General features: G+C 46.3%; 1 protein-coding gene across 5 annotated transcripts in view; it reads left to right on the forward strand.

Moving 5' to 3' along the window:
* POC1B (POC1 centriolar protein B) overlaps positions 1 to 15906 on the forward strand; it is a 462304-nt gene extending 446398 nt beyond the window's left edge. For all 5 annotated transcript variants that reach the window (XM_063927654.1, XM_063927648.1, XM_063927651.1 and 2 more), the window contains 2 exons: positions 5117 to 5314; positions 15419 to 15906. In XM_063927654.1, the coding sequence (XP_063783724.1) occupies positions 5117 to 5314; positions 15419 to 15523 (303 nt within the window). In that variant the 3' untranslated portion in view covers positions 15524 to 15906. The remainder of the gene's footprint in view (positions 1 to 5116; positions 5315 to 15418) is intronic.
* Positions 15907 to 16158: the final 252 nt, after the last annotated feature.

Below are 16158 nucleotides of genomic sequence, written 5' to 3' on the forward strand. Positions count from 1 at the left end.
AGGGCGCTGGGGGGGGGCGCCCTGGGCAGCAATGTAATATACCTATTCTGGCTGAAATATATCACATATAGCCCCTGGGGCTATATGGATGTATTTAACCCCTGCCAGGTTCCAAAAAAAACGGGAGAAGAAGCCCGCCGAAAAGGGGGCGGGGCCTATTCTCCTCAGCACACAGCGCCATTTTCCTGCCCAGCTCCGCTGCGAGGAAGGCTCCCAGGACTCTCCCCTGCACTGCACTACAGAAACAGGGTAAAAACAGAGAGGGGGGGCACTTATTGGCGATATTTATAATATTTGAGCTGCTATAAAGGGAACACACTTATTAAGGTTGTCCCTATATATATTTATAGCGCTTGGGTGTGTGCTGGCAAACTCTCCCTCTGTCTCCCCAAAGGGCTAGTGGGGTCCTGTCTTCTATCAGAGCATTCCCTGTGTGTCTGCTGTGTGTCGGTACGTGTGTGTCGACATGTATGAGGACGATGTTGGAGTGGTGGCGGAGCAATTGCCTGTAATGGTGATGTCACCCCCTAGGGAGTCGACACCAGAATGGATGGCTTTGTTTATGGAATTACGGGATAGTGTCAGCACGCTACAAAAGTCGGTTGACGACATGAGACAGCCGGCAAACCAGTTAGTACCTGTCCAGGCGTCTCAGACACCGTCAGGGGCTGTAAAACGCCCTTTACCTCAGTCGGTCGACACAGACCCAGACACTGACACTGAATCCAGTGTCGACGGTGAAGAAACAAACGTATTTTCCAGTAGGGCCACACGTTATATGATCACGGCAATGAAGGAGGCTTTGCATATCTCTGATACTGCAAGTACCACAAAAAGGGGTATTATGTGGGGTGTGAAAAAACTACCGATAGTTTTTCCTGAATCAGAGGAACTGAATGAAGTGTGTGATGAAGCGTGGGTTACCCCAGATAGAAAACTGCTAATTTCAAAGAAGTTATTGGCATTATACCCTTTCCCGCCAGAGGTTAGGGCGCGCTGGGAAACACCTCCTAGGGTGGATAAGGCGCTCACACGCTTATCAAAGCAAGTGGCGTTACCGTCTCCTGATACGGCCGCCCTCAAGGATCCAGCTGATAGGAGGCTGGAGAATACATTAAAAAGTATATACACACATACGGGTGTTATACTGAGACCAGCAATCGCCTCAGCCTGGATGTGCAGTGCTGGCGTGGCTTGGTCGGAGTCACTGTCTGAAAATATTGATACCCTGGATAGGGACAGTATTTTACTGACTATAGAGCAGTTAAAGGATGCATTTCTTTATATGCGAGATGCACAGAGAGATATTTGCACTCTGGCATCAAGAGTAAGTGCGATGTCCATATCTGCCAGAAGAAGTTTATGGACGCGCCAGTGGTCAGGTGATGCGGATTCCAAACGACATATGGAAGTATTGCCGTATAAGGGGGAGGAATTATTTGGGGTCGGTCTATCGGATCTGGTGGCCACGGCAACGGCCGGAAAATCCACCTTTTTACCCCAGGTCACCTCCCAGCAGAAAAAGCCGCAGGCTTTTCAGCCGCAGTCCTTTCGTTCCTATAAGAACAAACGAGCAAAAGGACATTCCTATTTGCCCCGAGGCAAAGGAAAGGGTAAGAGACTGCAACAAGCAGCTCCTTCCCAGGAGCAGAAGCCCTCCCCGGCTTCTACAAAGGCGTCAGCATGACGCTGGGACCTTACAAGCAGACTCAGGGGCGGTGGGGGGTCGCCTCAAACATTTCAGCGCACAGTGGGCTCACTCGCAGGTGGACCCCTGGATCCTGCAGGTAGTATCTCAGGGTTACAGGTTGGAATTCGAGAAGTCCCCTCCTCGCCGTTTCCTAAAGTCTGCTTTGCCAATGTCTCCCTCCAACAGGGCGACGGTATTGGAGGCCATTCACAAGCTGTATTCTCAGCAGGTGATAGTCAAGGTACCCCTCCTACAACAGGGACAGGGGTATTACTCCACGCTATTTGTGGTACCGAAGCCGGACGGCTCGGTAAGACCGATTCTAAATCTAAAATCTCTGAACCTGTACATACAAAAATTCAAGTTCAAGATGGAGTCACTCAGAGCAGTGATAGCGAATCTGGAAGAAGGGGATTTTATGGTGTCCTTGGACATCAAGGATGCTTACCTTCATGTTCCAATTTGTCCTTCACACCAAGGGTACCTCAGGTTCGTGGTCCAAAACTGTCATTATCAGTTTCAGACGCTGCCGTTTGGATTGTCCACGGCACCCCGGGTCTTTACCAAGGTAATGGCCGAAATGATGATCCTTCTTCGAAGAGAAGGCGTCTTAATTATCCCTTACTTGGACGATCTCCTGATAAGGGCAAGATCCAGAGAACAACTGGAGGTCGGAGTAGCACTAACCCAAGTAGTGCTCCAACAACACGGGTGGATTCTGAATTTTCCAAAATCCCAACTGATCCCGACGACACGTCTGTTGTTCCTAGGGATGATTCTGGACACTGTTCAGAAAAAGGTATTTCTTCCGGAGGAGAAAGCCAGGGAGTTATCCGATCTAGTCAGGAACCTCCTAAAACCAGGAAAAGTATCTGTGCATCAATGCACAAGAGTCCTGGGAAAAATGGTAGCTTCTTACGAAGCGATTCCATTCGGCAGATTCCATGCACGAACTTTTCAGTGGGATCTGCTGGACAAATGGTCCGGATCGCATCTGCAGATGCATCAGCGGATAAAATTGTCCACAAGGACAAGAGTGTCTCTGCTATGGTGGTTGCAGAGTGCTCATCTGTTAGAGGGCCGCAGATTCGGCATACAGAACTGGGTCCTAGTGACCACGGATGCCAGCCTGAGAGGCTGGGGAGCGGTCACACAGGGAAGAAACTTCCAGGGCGTGTGGTCAAGCCTGGAGACGTCTCTTCACATAAATATACTGGAGCTAAGAGCAATCTACAATGCTCTAAGCCTGGCAAAACCTCTGCTTCAGGGTCAGCCGGTGTTGATTCAGTCGGACAACATCACGGCAGTCGCCCACGTAAACATCCCGGGAGTGGACAACTGGGAAGCAGACTTCCTCAGCAGACACGATCTGCACCCGGGAGAGTGGGGACTTCATCCAGAAGTCTTCCACATGATTGTGGTCCATTGGGAAAGACCAATGGTGGACATGATGGCGTCCCGCCTCAACAAAAAACTGGACAGGTATTGCGCCAGGTCAAGAGACCCTCAGGCAATAGCTGTTGACGATCTGGTAACACCATGGGTGTACCAGTCAGTGTATGTGTTTCCTCCTCTGCCTCTCATACCAAAAGTACTGAGAATTATACGGCAAAGGGGAGTAAGAACGATACTCGTGCCTCCGGATTGGCCAAGAAGAACTTGGTACCCGGAACTTCAGGAGATGCTCACGGAAGATCCGTGGCATCTACCTCTAAGACGGGACCTGCTTCAGCAGGGACCGTGTCTATTCCAAGACTTACCGCGGCTGCGTTTGACGGCATGGCGGTTGAACGCCGAATCCTAAGGGAAAAAGGCATTCCGGAAGAGGTCATCCCTACCCTGGTAAAAGCCAGGAAGGAGGTGACTGCACAACATTATCACCGCATTTGGAGAAAATATGTTGCGTGGTGTGAGGCCAGGAAGGCCCCGACGGAGGAATTTCAACTGGGTCGATTCCTACATTTCCTGCAAACAGGATTGTCTATGGGCCTCAAATTAGGGTCCATTAAGGTTCAAATTTCGGCCCTGTCGATTTTCTTCCAGAAAGAATTGGCTTCAGTTCCTGAAGTCCAGATTTTTCTAAAAAGGAGTACTACATATACAGCCCCCGGTTGTGCCCCCAGTGGCACCATGGGATCTTAATGTAGTTTTGGATTCTCTCAAATCGGTGGATTTGAAATATCTTACATGGAAAGTAACCATGCTACTGGCCCTGGCTTCAGCCAGGAGAGTGTCAAAATTGGCGGCTTTATCGTATAAAAGCCCATATCTGATTTTCCATTCGGACAGGGCAGAACTGCGGACGCGTCCTCACTTTCTGCCTAAGGTGGTTTCAGCGTTTCACCTGAACCAGCCTATTGTGGTGCCTGCGGCTACTAGCGATTTGGAGGATTCCAAGTTGCTGGACGTTGTCAGAGCATTGAAAATATATATTTCAAGGACGGCTGGAGTCAGAAAATCTGACTCGCTGTTTATACTGTATGCACCCAACAAGCTGGGTGCTCCTGCTTCTAAGCAGACGATTGCTCGTTGGATTTGTAGCACAATTCAACTTGCACATTCTGTGGCAGGCCTGCCACAGCCTAAATCTGTCAAGGCCCATTCCACAAGGAAGGTGGGCTCATCTTGGGCGGCTGCCCGAGGGGTCTCGGCATTACAACTCTGCCGAGCAGCTACGTGGTCAGGGGAGAACACGTTTGTAAAATTCTACAAATTTGATACCCTGGCTAAGGAGGACCTGGAGTTCTCTCATTCGGTGCTGCAGAGTCAACCGCACTCTCCCGCCCGTTTGGGAGCTTTGGTATAATCCCCATGGTCCTGACGGAGTCCCAGCATCCACTAGGACGTCAGAGAGTGCGGATTGTCTGCAATACTTGTACATAGTTATTGTTACAAAAAAATCGGGTTGTTATTGTTGTGAGCCGTCTGTTCAGAGGCTCCTACGTTTGTCATACTGTTAACTGGGTTCAGATCACAAGTTGTACGGTATGATTGGTGTGGCTGGTATGAGTCTTACCCGGGATTCAAAATCCTTCCTTATTGTGTACGCTCGTCCGGGCACAGTATCCTAACTGAGGCTTGGAGGAGGGTCATAGGGGGAGGAGCCAGTACACACCACCTAGTGGTCAAACTTTTAAATTTTGTGCCCTGTCTCCTGCGGAGTCCGCGAGACCTATGTATTTTTGCACAAAAAACTTGAGTCTCCGCACAAGGTAATTGGATGGGCTGAAAAAAAAGGTGAAAAGCATGCCGTTTTTTGTGGCTGTGGCACTATCATGGGTAATTCGATACCCACTATGTACACTCACTCAAAAAAGTCCGTATTTCGGAATATTCCGTATTTCGGAATATTTGGATATGGGATACTCAACCTGTAGTAATATTCAAGATTGTTTTATAGTTTCCTTTTTATGTATGTTCACACAGACAAGACCATTGCATAATGGCAGCAAGGATCCCAAAAGAAATGGCAGTATGCCTAATACCTCTTCACCGCCACTATCTACTAGCTGGAAGAGACGAGGACACAAAGAACAGAATCTGGTAGATGAACAAGCAATTCCCCATTCATCAGTAAGCAGCACCTTGGAGCACATTGTGGATCAGCTATCTGTCTTGACACAGGTGGGAGTGTTTTATTGTATGGACTTTACTCATTCCTGGCACTCTTACATCTCATTCACTAGTAATCTCATTTGGTAAACTCTATTTCAATTACAGTGCTAAATGGATAGTCTAGCTGATTAGCACATACATACCAAATTCAGAATTTGAGTGTAATGTTATGTTATGAAGCTCTGTATATAAGTCTGTACATTTGTGACTACGCTTTTGCACCACAAGATGCCCTTCATATGCTGTGCATGGGCTGAAGAACTGTGCAATCTCATGAGGAGTATTCATTACTATACTGGGGGGGGGGGGGATATTAGGGTGTGGGTCTGGAAATGAGAGATTTTGTGAGAGTTCTTCTGTTTTTTTGTTTTTTTTTAGTGCCATTCATTTACATGGCAAAATTAACCTGGTTTTCCCATGTAAATGATTGCCACTTAAAAAAAAAACCCCAGAAGAAATATCACAAAAGAAGAAAACGACGCAACAAACAGTCAAAAAACCCATGTCGACCTATTGTCCCTGTCGACCTAATGCATGTCGACCTAATGACTGTCGACCTAAGTTGTGTCTATCCAACGACCCATACCCGGTAGAACCTAATTACTCCACAAAAATGTCCTAGAAGATCCAAAAGTTACTTGTATAAAGCCAACTGGGTTTTCTCCTAGAGCTCAGTTTCTGCGTAAATATCCTTAAGATATTAAAGTGCAGTGTTCACACTACGCTATTTTAGCAGGGTTCCGTCCCCTGCCCGATTTTTAAAGGGCAAAATGCGCCCTGCCCCTTTTGCAGTACCCTGCAAAAACAGCCTGCCCGGTGCCCGATGCTGCCATGTGAATAGATTCTGCGCGCACAGCATCTATTTACATTCTAGGGAGAGCTTGGGGGAAGCCCAGCACCTCCATAGGTGCTGGGCACGCCCCCATGGGTGATGTGATGGGCTGGGCATGCCCCCGTTACTGACATCTAGAGGCCGGCTCCTTTACGCGCAAAGGCTTTCGCGCACAAAGTGCCCCTACAGCATCAGCGTCCTGCCCCACAAAATTCCTGGAGTCAACACTAAAAGTGTAACATTTATAGGTCCTTCTAGTCTCTTGCAAATAGAAAAGAAACAGCACTTAAAAACTAATACTGCAGGCATGTGTCAATAGTAAAAAAATATTCTGAAGATTTATTAAAACTAAAAATTTCATAAAATCAAAGATCTCTTTATATAGCACATAATCAACAACGAATAAAAGAGCTCTGTGACACCAAGAACAAAGAATGATCAGGCGCCTATTAGTTCCCCAGATACCTGCTGCTTTTCTGCGGGTATACTCAACCCGAATGAACAAGAAATATATGTACAAATGGTGAGAAAAGCGCTGGTATATGGTAAAAAAATACTGTATTTTTATTTTTTCAAAAAAGACAATGTCTTCAGAATTTACCCAATAAATATGAAGATGAGCATCAGCCGGCCGGCATGCTTTACATATTCACATTAAATATACAATGACAACAATTACAGCACAATTAAAAAGGCAGAAAATATAACAAAAATGGCAACAAATAAAATGCAGCAATAGGTTTGTGAGTTACTGCTCCCCAGTTAGAAGCAGTCATTAGTAGGTGTGTACTAAATCCAAGATTTTATCAGGTTTAGTATATAGCAATGATAAAAAAAATTGGTTATTCACCGCTATCAGTAAAAATTACTGTTTTTCACAATGTTAGTGGATATCCAAAGTTCGCAACAATGAGAGACTTTTTCAAATCATATAGTAATTTAAATGAAATATGCAGAAATGTATTTACCACTTTTAGGAAATCATAGAAGATCACTGTCCTCTCGGCCACTAGTGCAAAAATCCTTTCTCACGTGGCCATATCCAGAGGATTGCATAGGTACTGTATCTCCACTTATAATCCATAGTTGGTTATATTGAATCCCTGTTTGGGACAAGTATACTGCTGGCAATAAAGTGTTAAACTCTCCTTGCTGTGAAGTTTGCCGCTGGTAGGGATGGTCTCCTGCTCCCACTGTATATTATTTTGCTACAAGGTAGCCGGCGGCTATAATTGAAACTGGGGCGCTCCCACTGTCCCCAATGGCAGAGCGCGCTCCGCTCTTTATAGCAGCCTCCAAGAGGTCTGAGGAAGCCGCCGATAATCGTCTAGTTGGGGAAACACGTCACCATATCATTGTGAAGTGGGCAAAGGCTGGCTGTGCGAGGAATACAGAGCCGCGGCATAGACAGGCTGTTACAGAGAGCGGAGTGCGCTCTGCCGCCGTACATAGCGGGTGCGCCCCAGCTTCAACCATAGCCGATGGCCGCCTCGAAGTATAAGTATACACAGCAAGAGTAGGAGATCATGCCTGCCAGTGGTAAATCTTATACCAACAGAGGCCGCTATAGAGTGCGCTCTGCTGTTAGGCATAGCGGGAGCATACCAGCTTCGAAGCTAGCCACCAGGCCCGATGCTTGATGAGCACAGCGAGCCTGCAAGGGGACTCAGTGCCAGGACTATAGTGACAGCCGGCATCCCGTTTGCCAGGATATCATATGTATCCCGATTTACCCATCTCCACTTATATTGAAGAACATTTTATTTAAAAAAAAAAAGAATTTTTTTTTTGTTTGCTGAACTCCTTTAATGTATGAATAATTACATGCCTCATGTTTTATTTTAACTCATAAACTCCCATTATTTATTATCCTATGTTAGCACTGAGAAGTGACCACAACTGCATTTATTGGCAGTCCCCCATCTGTGACCTAATGCAAAAGCCCCTACAAAGCCCTTCCCTGATGTACAAGCTGTGTGTCTGAATGTGCGAGGACTGAGATGCCCACTATCAGCATCCGAACATGCTGTAATACCGATTGGTGCATCCTTAGATGCCACCATCAGTTGCACCATCAAAACTTGCACCAGCCCTATGGCATGTGCGGTTTCTCCATCCAAGTAGGCCTGCTGTATGAGAGGTTGAGCATCTGTTTATGCAACCACTTTCACCAACATGCATGCAACACTCCCATAGTACATGCAAAGAGGAACCAACTCTGTTCGTAGGCTCAGCCCCCTCCCAGTCCAAAAACGCCCACTAAATTCTCCATACTCTTCCCTGTGTATGTTTCTGATATCTAAGGAGAGGGCCCTGTACTGCATACCCTAACTACATGTAATGAGAGGTGCTACCCTGCTGAGACCTTTAGTGCCACACACGAGGAGACAAAATACAGATGCACTATTCAAACATTACTAATAAGAATTGTAATACATTTTGCAATTAAACAGAGGTTTTTAGTATAATCTTGGCCAAAATTACGGTACTTACCCAATGATGAGGTTACTTGGGTGTGGTATGTAAGCACACTTATTTTAGCACTTTATAGCACTCTAATTGTTTTTTGTTTTGTTTTTTAATCTAAGCAACATTTCTCTAACGTCCTAGTGGATGCTGGGGACTCCGAAAGGACCATGGGGAATAGCGGCTCCGCAGGAGACTGGGCACAAAAGTAAAAAGCTTTAGGACTACCTGGTGTGCACTGGCTCCTCCCCCTATGACCCTCCTCCAAGCCTCAGTTAGATTTTTGTGCCCGAACGAGACGGGTGCAGGCTAAGGGGCTCTCCTGAGCTGCTTAGTGTAAAAGTTTAAAGTAGGTTTTTTATTTTCAGTGAGACCTGCTGGCAACAGGCTCACTGCACCGAGGGACTAAGGGGAGAAGAAGCGAACTCACCTGCGTGCAGAGTGGATTGGGCTTCTTAGGCTACTGGACATTAGCTCCAGAGGGACGATCACATGGATGGGTCCCGGAGCCGCGCCGCCGGCCCCCTTACAGAGCCAGAAGAGTGAAGAGGTCCGGAAAATCGGCGGCAGAAGACGTCCTGTCTTCAATAAGGTAGCGCACAGCACCGCAGCTGTGCGCCATTGATCTCAGCACACTTCACACTCCGGTCACTGAGGGTGCAGGGCGCTGGGGGGGGGCGCCCTGAGACGCAATAAAAAACCTTTTTTTGGCAAAAAATACATCACATATAGCTCCTGGGCTATATGGATGCATTTAACCCCTGCCAATTTTTCCATTAAAAAGCGTGAGAAAGGCCGCCGTGAAGGGGGCGGAGCCTATCTCCTTAGCACACTGGCGCCATTTTTTCCTCACAGCTCCGTTGGAGGAAGGCTCCCTGACTCTCCCCTGCAGTCCTGTACTACAGAAACAAGAGAGGGGGGCACTAAATTGGCATATTAATATATACAGCAGCTATATTAGGGAAAAACACTTATATAAGGTTATCCCTGTATATATATAGCGCTCTGGTGTGTGCTGGCAAACTCTCCCTCTGTCTCCCCAAAGGGCTAGTGGGGTCCTGTCCTCTATCAGAGCATTCCCTGTGTGTGTGTGCTGTGTGTCGGTACGCTGTGTCGACATGTATGAGGAGGAAAATGGTGTGGAGGCGGAGCAATTGCCTTTGTTAGTGATGTCACCCCCTAGGGAGTCGACACCTGACTGGATGGTCTTATGGAAAGAATTACGTGATAGTGTCGGCACTTTACAAAAGACTGTTGACGACATGAGACAGCCGGCAAATCAGTTAATACCTGTACAGGCGTCTCAAACACCGTCAGGGGCTATAAAACGCCCGTTACCTCAGGTCGATACAGACACGGACACTGACTCCAGTGTCGACGGTGAGGAAACAAACGTATTTTCCAGTAGGGCCACACGTTACATGATCACGGCAATGAAGGAGGTTTTGAACATTTCTGATACTACAAGTACCACAAAAAAGGGTATTATGTGGGGTGTGAAAAAACTACCCGTAGTTTTTCCTGAATCAGATGAATTAAATGAGGTGTGTGATGAAGCGTGGGTTTCCCCCGATAAAAAACTGCTAATTTCTAAAAAATTATTGGCATTATACCCTTTCCCGCCAGAGGTTAGGGCGCGTTGGGAAACACCCCCTAGAGTGGATAAGGCGCTCACACGCTTATCAAAACAAGTGGCGTTACCGTCTCCTGATACGGCCGCCCTCAAGGAACCAGCTGATAGGAAGCTGGAAAATATCCTAAAAAGTATATACACACATACTGGTATTATACTGCGACCAGCAATCGCCTCAGCCTGGATGTGCAGTGCTGGGGTGGCTTGGTCGGATTCCCTGACTGAAAATATTGATACCCTGGACAGGGACAATATATTATTGACTATAGAGCATTTAAAGGATGCATTTCTATATATGCGTGATGCACAGAGGGATATTTGCACTCTGGCATCAAGAGTAAGTGCGATGTCCATTTCTGCCAGAAGAGGGTTATGGACGCGACAGTGGTCAGGTGATGCGGATTCCAAACGGCATATGGAAGTATTGCCGTATAAAGGGGAGGAGTTATTTGGGGTCGGTCTATCGGACCTGGTGGCCACGGCAACGGCTGGGAAATCCACCTTTTTACCCCAAGTCACCTCACAGCAGAAAAAGATACCGTCTTTTCAGGCTCAGTCCTTTGGTCCCCATAAGGGCAAGCGGGCAAAAGGCCACTCATATCTGCCCCGGGGCAGAGGAAGGGGAAAAAGACTGCAGCAGACAGCCTCTTCCCACGAACAGAAGCCCTCCCCCGCTTCTGCCAAGTCCTCAGCATGATGCTGGGGCCTTACAAGCGGACTCAGGCAAGACGGTGGGGGCCCGTCTCAAGAATTTCAGCGCGCAGTGGGCTCACTCGCAAGTGGACCCCTGGATCCTGCAGGTAGTATCTCAGGGGTACAAATTGGAATTCGAGACGTCTCCCCCTCGCCGGTTCCTGAAGTCTGCTTTACCAGCGTCTCCCCCCGACAGGGAGGCGGTATTGGAAGCCATTCACAAGCTGTATTCCCAGCAAGTGATAATCAAGGTACCCTTCCTACAACAGGGAAAGGGGTATTATTCCACGCTGTTTGTGGTACCGAAGCCGGACGGCTCGGTGAGACCCATTTTAAATCTGAAATCCTTGAACACTTACATAAAAAGGTTCAAGTTCAAGATGGAGTCACTCAGAGCAGTGATAGCGAACCTGGAAGAAGGGGACTATATGGTGTCTCTGGACATCAAGGATGCTTACCTCCATGTCCCAATTTGCCCTTCTCACCAAGGGTACCTCAGGTTTGTGGTACAGAACTGTCACTATCAGTTTCAGACGCTGCCGTTTGGATTGTCCACGGCACCCCGGGTCTTTACCAAGGTAATGGCCGAAATGATGATTCTTCTTCGAAGAAAAGGCGTCTTAATTATCCCTTACTTGGACGATCTCCTGATAAGGGCAAGGTCCAGAGAACAGTTAGAGGTCGGAGTAGCACTATCTCAAGTAGTACTACGACAGCACGGATGGATTCTAAATATTCCAAAATCGCAGCTGATTCCGACGACACGTCTGCTGTTCCTAGGAATGATTCTGGACACAGTACAGAAAAAGGTGTTTCTCCCGGAAGAGAAAGCCAGGGAGTTATCCGACCTAGTCAGGAACCTCCTAAGACCAGGCCAAGTGTCAGTACATCAATGCACAAGGGTCCTGGGAAAGATGGTGGCTTCTTACGAAGCGATTCCATTCGGCAGATTCCACGCAAGAACTTTTCAGTGGGATCTGCTGGACAAATGGTCCGGATCGCATCTTCAAATGCATCAGCGGATAACCCTGTCTCCAAGGACAAGGGTGTCTCTCCTGTGGTGGTTACAGAGTGCTCATCTCCTAGAGGGCCGCAGATTCGGCATTCAGGATTGGGTCCTGGTGACCACGGATGCAAGCCTGAGGGGCTGGGGAGCAGTCACACAGGGAAGAAATTTCCAAAGCTTGTGGTCAAACATGGAAACGTCACTTCACATAAATATCCTGGAACTCAGGGCCATTTACAATGCCCTAAGTCAGGCAAGACCTCTGCTTCAGGGTCAGCCGGTGTTGATCCAGTCGGACAGACAGGGCGGCACAAGAAGCAGGAGGGCAATGATGGAAGTGGCAAGGATTCTTCGCTGGGCGGAAAATCATGTGATAGCACTGTCAGCAGTGTTCATTCCGGGAGTGGACAACTGGGAAGCAGACTTCCTCAGCAGACACGATCTTCACCCGGGGGAGTGGGGACTTCACCCAGAAGTCTTCCACATGATTGTGAACCGTTGGGAAAAACCAAAGGTGGACATGATGGCGTCCCGCCTCAACAAAAAACTGGACAGATATTGCGCCAGGTCAAGGGACCCTCAGGCAATAGCTGTGGACGCTCTGGTAACACCGTGGGTGTACCAGTCAGTGTATGTGTTCCCTCCTCTTCCTCTCATACCAAAAGTACTGAGAATCATAAGAAGGAGAGGAGTAAAGACTATACTCGTGGCTCCGGATTGGCCAAGAAGGACTTGGTACCCGGAAATTCAAGAGATGCTCACGGAAGACCCGTGGCCTCTACCTATAAGAAAGGACCTGCTCCAGCAGGGACCATGTCTGTTCCAAGACTTACCGCGGCTGCGTTTGACGGCATGGCGGTTGAACGCCGGATCCTGAAGGAAAAAGGCATTCTGGATGAAGTCATCCCTACCCTGATCAAAGCCAGGAAGGATGTGACCGTACAACATTATCACCGTATTTGGCGAAAATATGTTGCGTGGTGCGAGGCCAGGAAGGCCCCTACAGAGGAATTTCAACTGGGTCGATTCCTGCATTTCCTGCAAACAGGACTGTCTATGGGCCTAAAATTAGGGTCCATTAAGGTTCAAATTTCGGCCCTGTCAATATTCTTCCAAAAAGAACTAGCTTCTGTTCCTGAAGTTCAGACGTTTGTCAAGGGAGTACTGGATATACAGCCTCCTTTTGTGCCTCCAGTGGCACCTTGGGATCTCAATGTAGTTTTGGGGTTCCTAAAATCACATTGGTTTGAACCACTCACCACTGTGGACTTAAAATATCTCACATGGAAAGTGGTAATGCTGTTAGCCCTGGCTTCAGCCAGGCGTGTTTCAGAATTGGCGGCTTTATCCTATAAAAGCCCTTACCTAATTTTTCATACGGACAGGGCAGAATTGAGGACTCGTCCTCAATTTCTCCCTAAGGTGGTTTCAGCATTTCACTTAAACCAGCCTATTGTGGTGCCTGCGGCTACTAGGGACTTGGAGGATTCCAAGTTACTGGACGTAGTCAGGGCCCTGAAAATATATGTTTCCAGGACGGCTGGAGTCAGAAAATCTGACTCGCTGTTTATCCTGTATGCACCCAACAAGTTGGGTGCTCCTGCTTCTAAGCAGACTATTGCTCGTTGGATTTGTAGTACAATTCAGCTTGCACATTCTGTGGCAGGCCTGCCACAGCCAAAATCTGTAAAAGCCCATTCCACAAGGAAAGTGGGCTCATCTTGGGCAGCTGCCCGAGGGGTCTCGGCTTTACAACTTTGCCGAGCAGCTACTTGGTCAGGGGCAAACACGTTTGCTAAATTCTAAAAATTTGATACCCTGGCTGAGGAGGACCTGGAGTTCTCTCATTCGGTGCTGCAGAGTCATCCGCACTATCCCGCCCGTTTGGGAGCTTTGGTATAATCCCCATGGTCCTTTCGGAGTCCCCAGCATCCACTAGGACATTAGAGAAAATAAGAATTTACTTACCGATAATTCTATTTCTCATAGTCCGTAGTGGATGCTGGGCGCCCATCCCAAGTGCGGATTGTCTGCATTACTTGTACATAGTTATTGTTACAAAAATCGGGTTATTGTTGTTGTGAGCCATCTTTTCAGAGGCTCCTTCTGTTATCATGCTGTTAACTGGGTTCAGATCACAAGTTGGACGGTATGATTGGTGTGGCTGGTAAGAGTCTTACCCGGGATTCAAAATCCTTCCTTATTGTGTACGCTCGTCCGGGCACAGTATCCTAACTGAGGCTTGGAGGAGGGTCATAGGGGGAGGAGCCAGTGCACACCAGGTAGTCCTAAAGCTTTTTACTTTTGTGCCCAGTCTCCTGCGGAGCCGCTATTCCCCATGGTCCTTTCGGAGTCCCCAGCATCCACTACGGACTATGAGAAATAGAATTATCGGTAAGTAAATTCTTATTTTTTCATCCATATAGCACTCCTGACACATAGTAACTGCTCTCACTTATCTAATACTCTTTAACATTTCACTTGCTATATCTCACTAGTGTGTTGCCTTCGGGTGGTTTGGTTGGGCTTGTTTGGGGGTGTCTCACGCCCTACTAGACTTGAACCCCTAGAATGTTTGGGACTTACCCTATGATGAGGTTACCTGGAAGTGGTGAATAAGAATATTATTTTGGCCAAGTTTATACAAAAAACTTCTATTTACTTGCAAAATGTATTACAATTCTAATTAGTAATGTTTGAATAGTGCGCCTGCATTTTTCTCTGTGTGTCTGATATCGCAACTGTGACACTGTATTGGAACGCATGTGCTGTGTGACAAAGATGCATGCACAGCAGGGAAAAATCACTCTTATGTATCCAACGTAGGTAGTGCTTGCAGTGCTCTATCTACCTGTCCTTCCAGGATGAAGGTAATGTTTTCAAATATTAATGCATTATGTGGTTTATAAAGACAAAATCAGGATTGCAGTGTAATGAAGTAAATGTTAGTTCACATGCAAATTATCTTAAGTGGATGGAGGTTATAATTTTCAGAAAAATAGCACTTATGTAAAAGTCTTAACAATGACCATAAAAGAGGAAAAATAAAGACAAACAGCTGCTCAAAATTGAATTAGAGATGTGTGTTACCGTTCTTGTTAGTATATTCATGTTAAACTGATGTTGTAAAGCCAGGTTTCTGAGTAACTTTTAAAACAGAAATTCAGCTAGGGATGACCGATCCGGATTTACTCAGTTATGTTCGGATCTCAAAACGGCATCTTATTGTCTATCCGGTTGACGTGTTTTGTGTAACCAATAGGATAAATCCGAACTTGCGCTACTTTGACGAAAATAACAGAGTAAATGCGAACCGCTCAACTAATTTCAAACAATATTTTAACACCACATCTTAGCGCAAACACTTTTGATATTATCTGAGCCTATTTCATTACACTTTTGAAGATGCAAAACAATGTAAAATAGCAGAAGACAGATGTTGTTACATAGCTCAGTCACAAAAATATGTAATATTTTTTGCAGACTGTTTCAATCTTGGAGCATCGATTGACACTAACAGAAGACAAATTGAAAGAGTGCCTTGAAAATCAGCAAAAAATTGTATCTCACATTACTGAACCAGAATGACCTGGAACAAATGTGTGATTCTGGTGTCAACAGACCCTAAACTATGGATACCATATTTAAAGTAGTGTTTTGTTAGGTATAGCTTTAAATTATAATTAAAAAAGCATATTATCAGCTAGGGAATTTTGTTATTTCAAATGAAACAATCTGATGAGCTCTATATTGGACACCCATTTGTAATCTACAAAGATACCTCACCTTAATGATAAAATATTTTGTCTGCAGAGTAGAACTTCTTGTTGCTTTTTTCTTATTACTATTTAGTGTTTATATAAGGATACATTGTTTTGCACTTTTTACTGTTACTGGATAATTGGATATGTATTACTGTAATAAAGTAAACCAACATTACACTAATATGCCTGACATTATCCATCAACAAAGTCTCTCTCAGTGATTGAATTCCAGTCTTCTGCCTACTTTCATCATGTTTCACATGCATACAAGACAGTACAGATACTACTGTAGTTTACTGAAAGTAATGGTAGTCCAATGTAAGTCAGGTAAGATATCTAGAATGTTTGGGACTTAGGGTCTACAGTCTAAGGGTTTTCCTTTTATTTAGTGAATCATGTCTAAAAGTTTGTAATTTATGTTTATTTCTCCCCAGACTGCCTGATATGTTCCCTTCCTCT

This window comes from Pseudophryne corroboree, chromosome 6 (assembly GCF_028390025.1).
Source record: "Pseudophryne corroboree isolate aPseCor3 chromosome 6, aPseCor3.hap2, whole genome shotgun sequence".
Lineage (NCBI taxonomy): Eukaryota > Metazoa > Chordata > Amphibia > Anura > Myobatrachidae > Pseudophryne > Pseudophryne corroboree.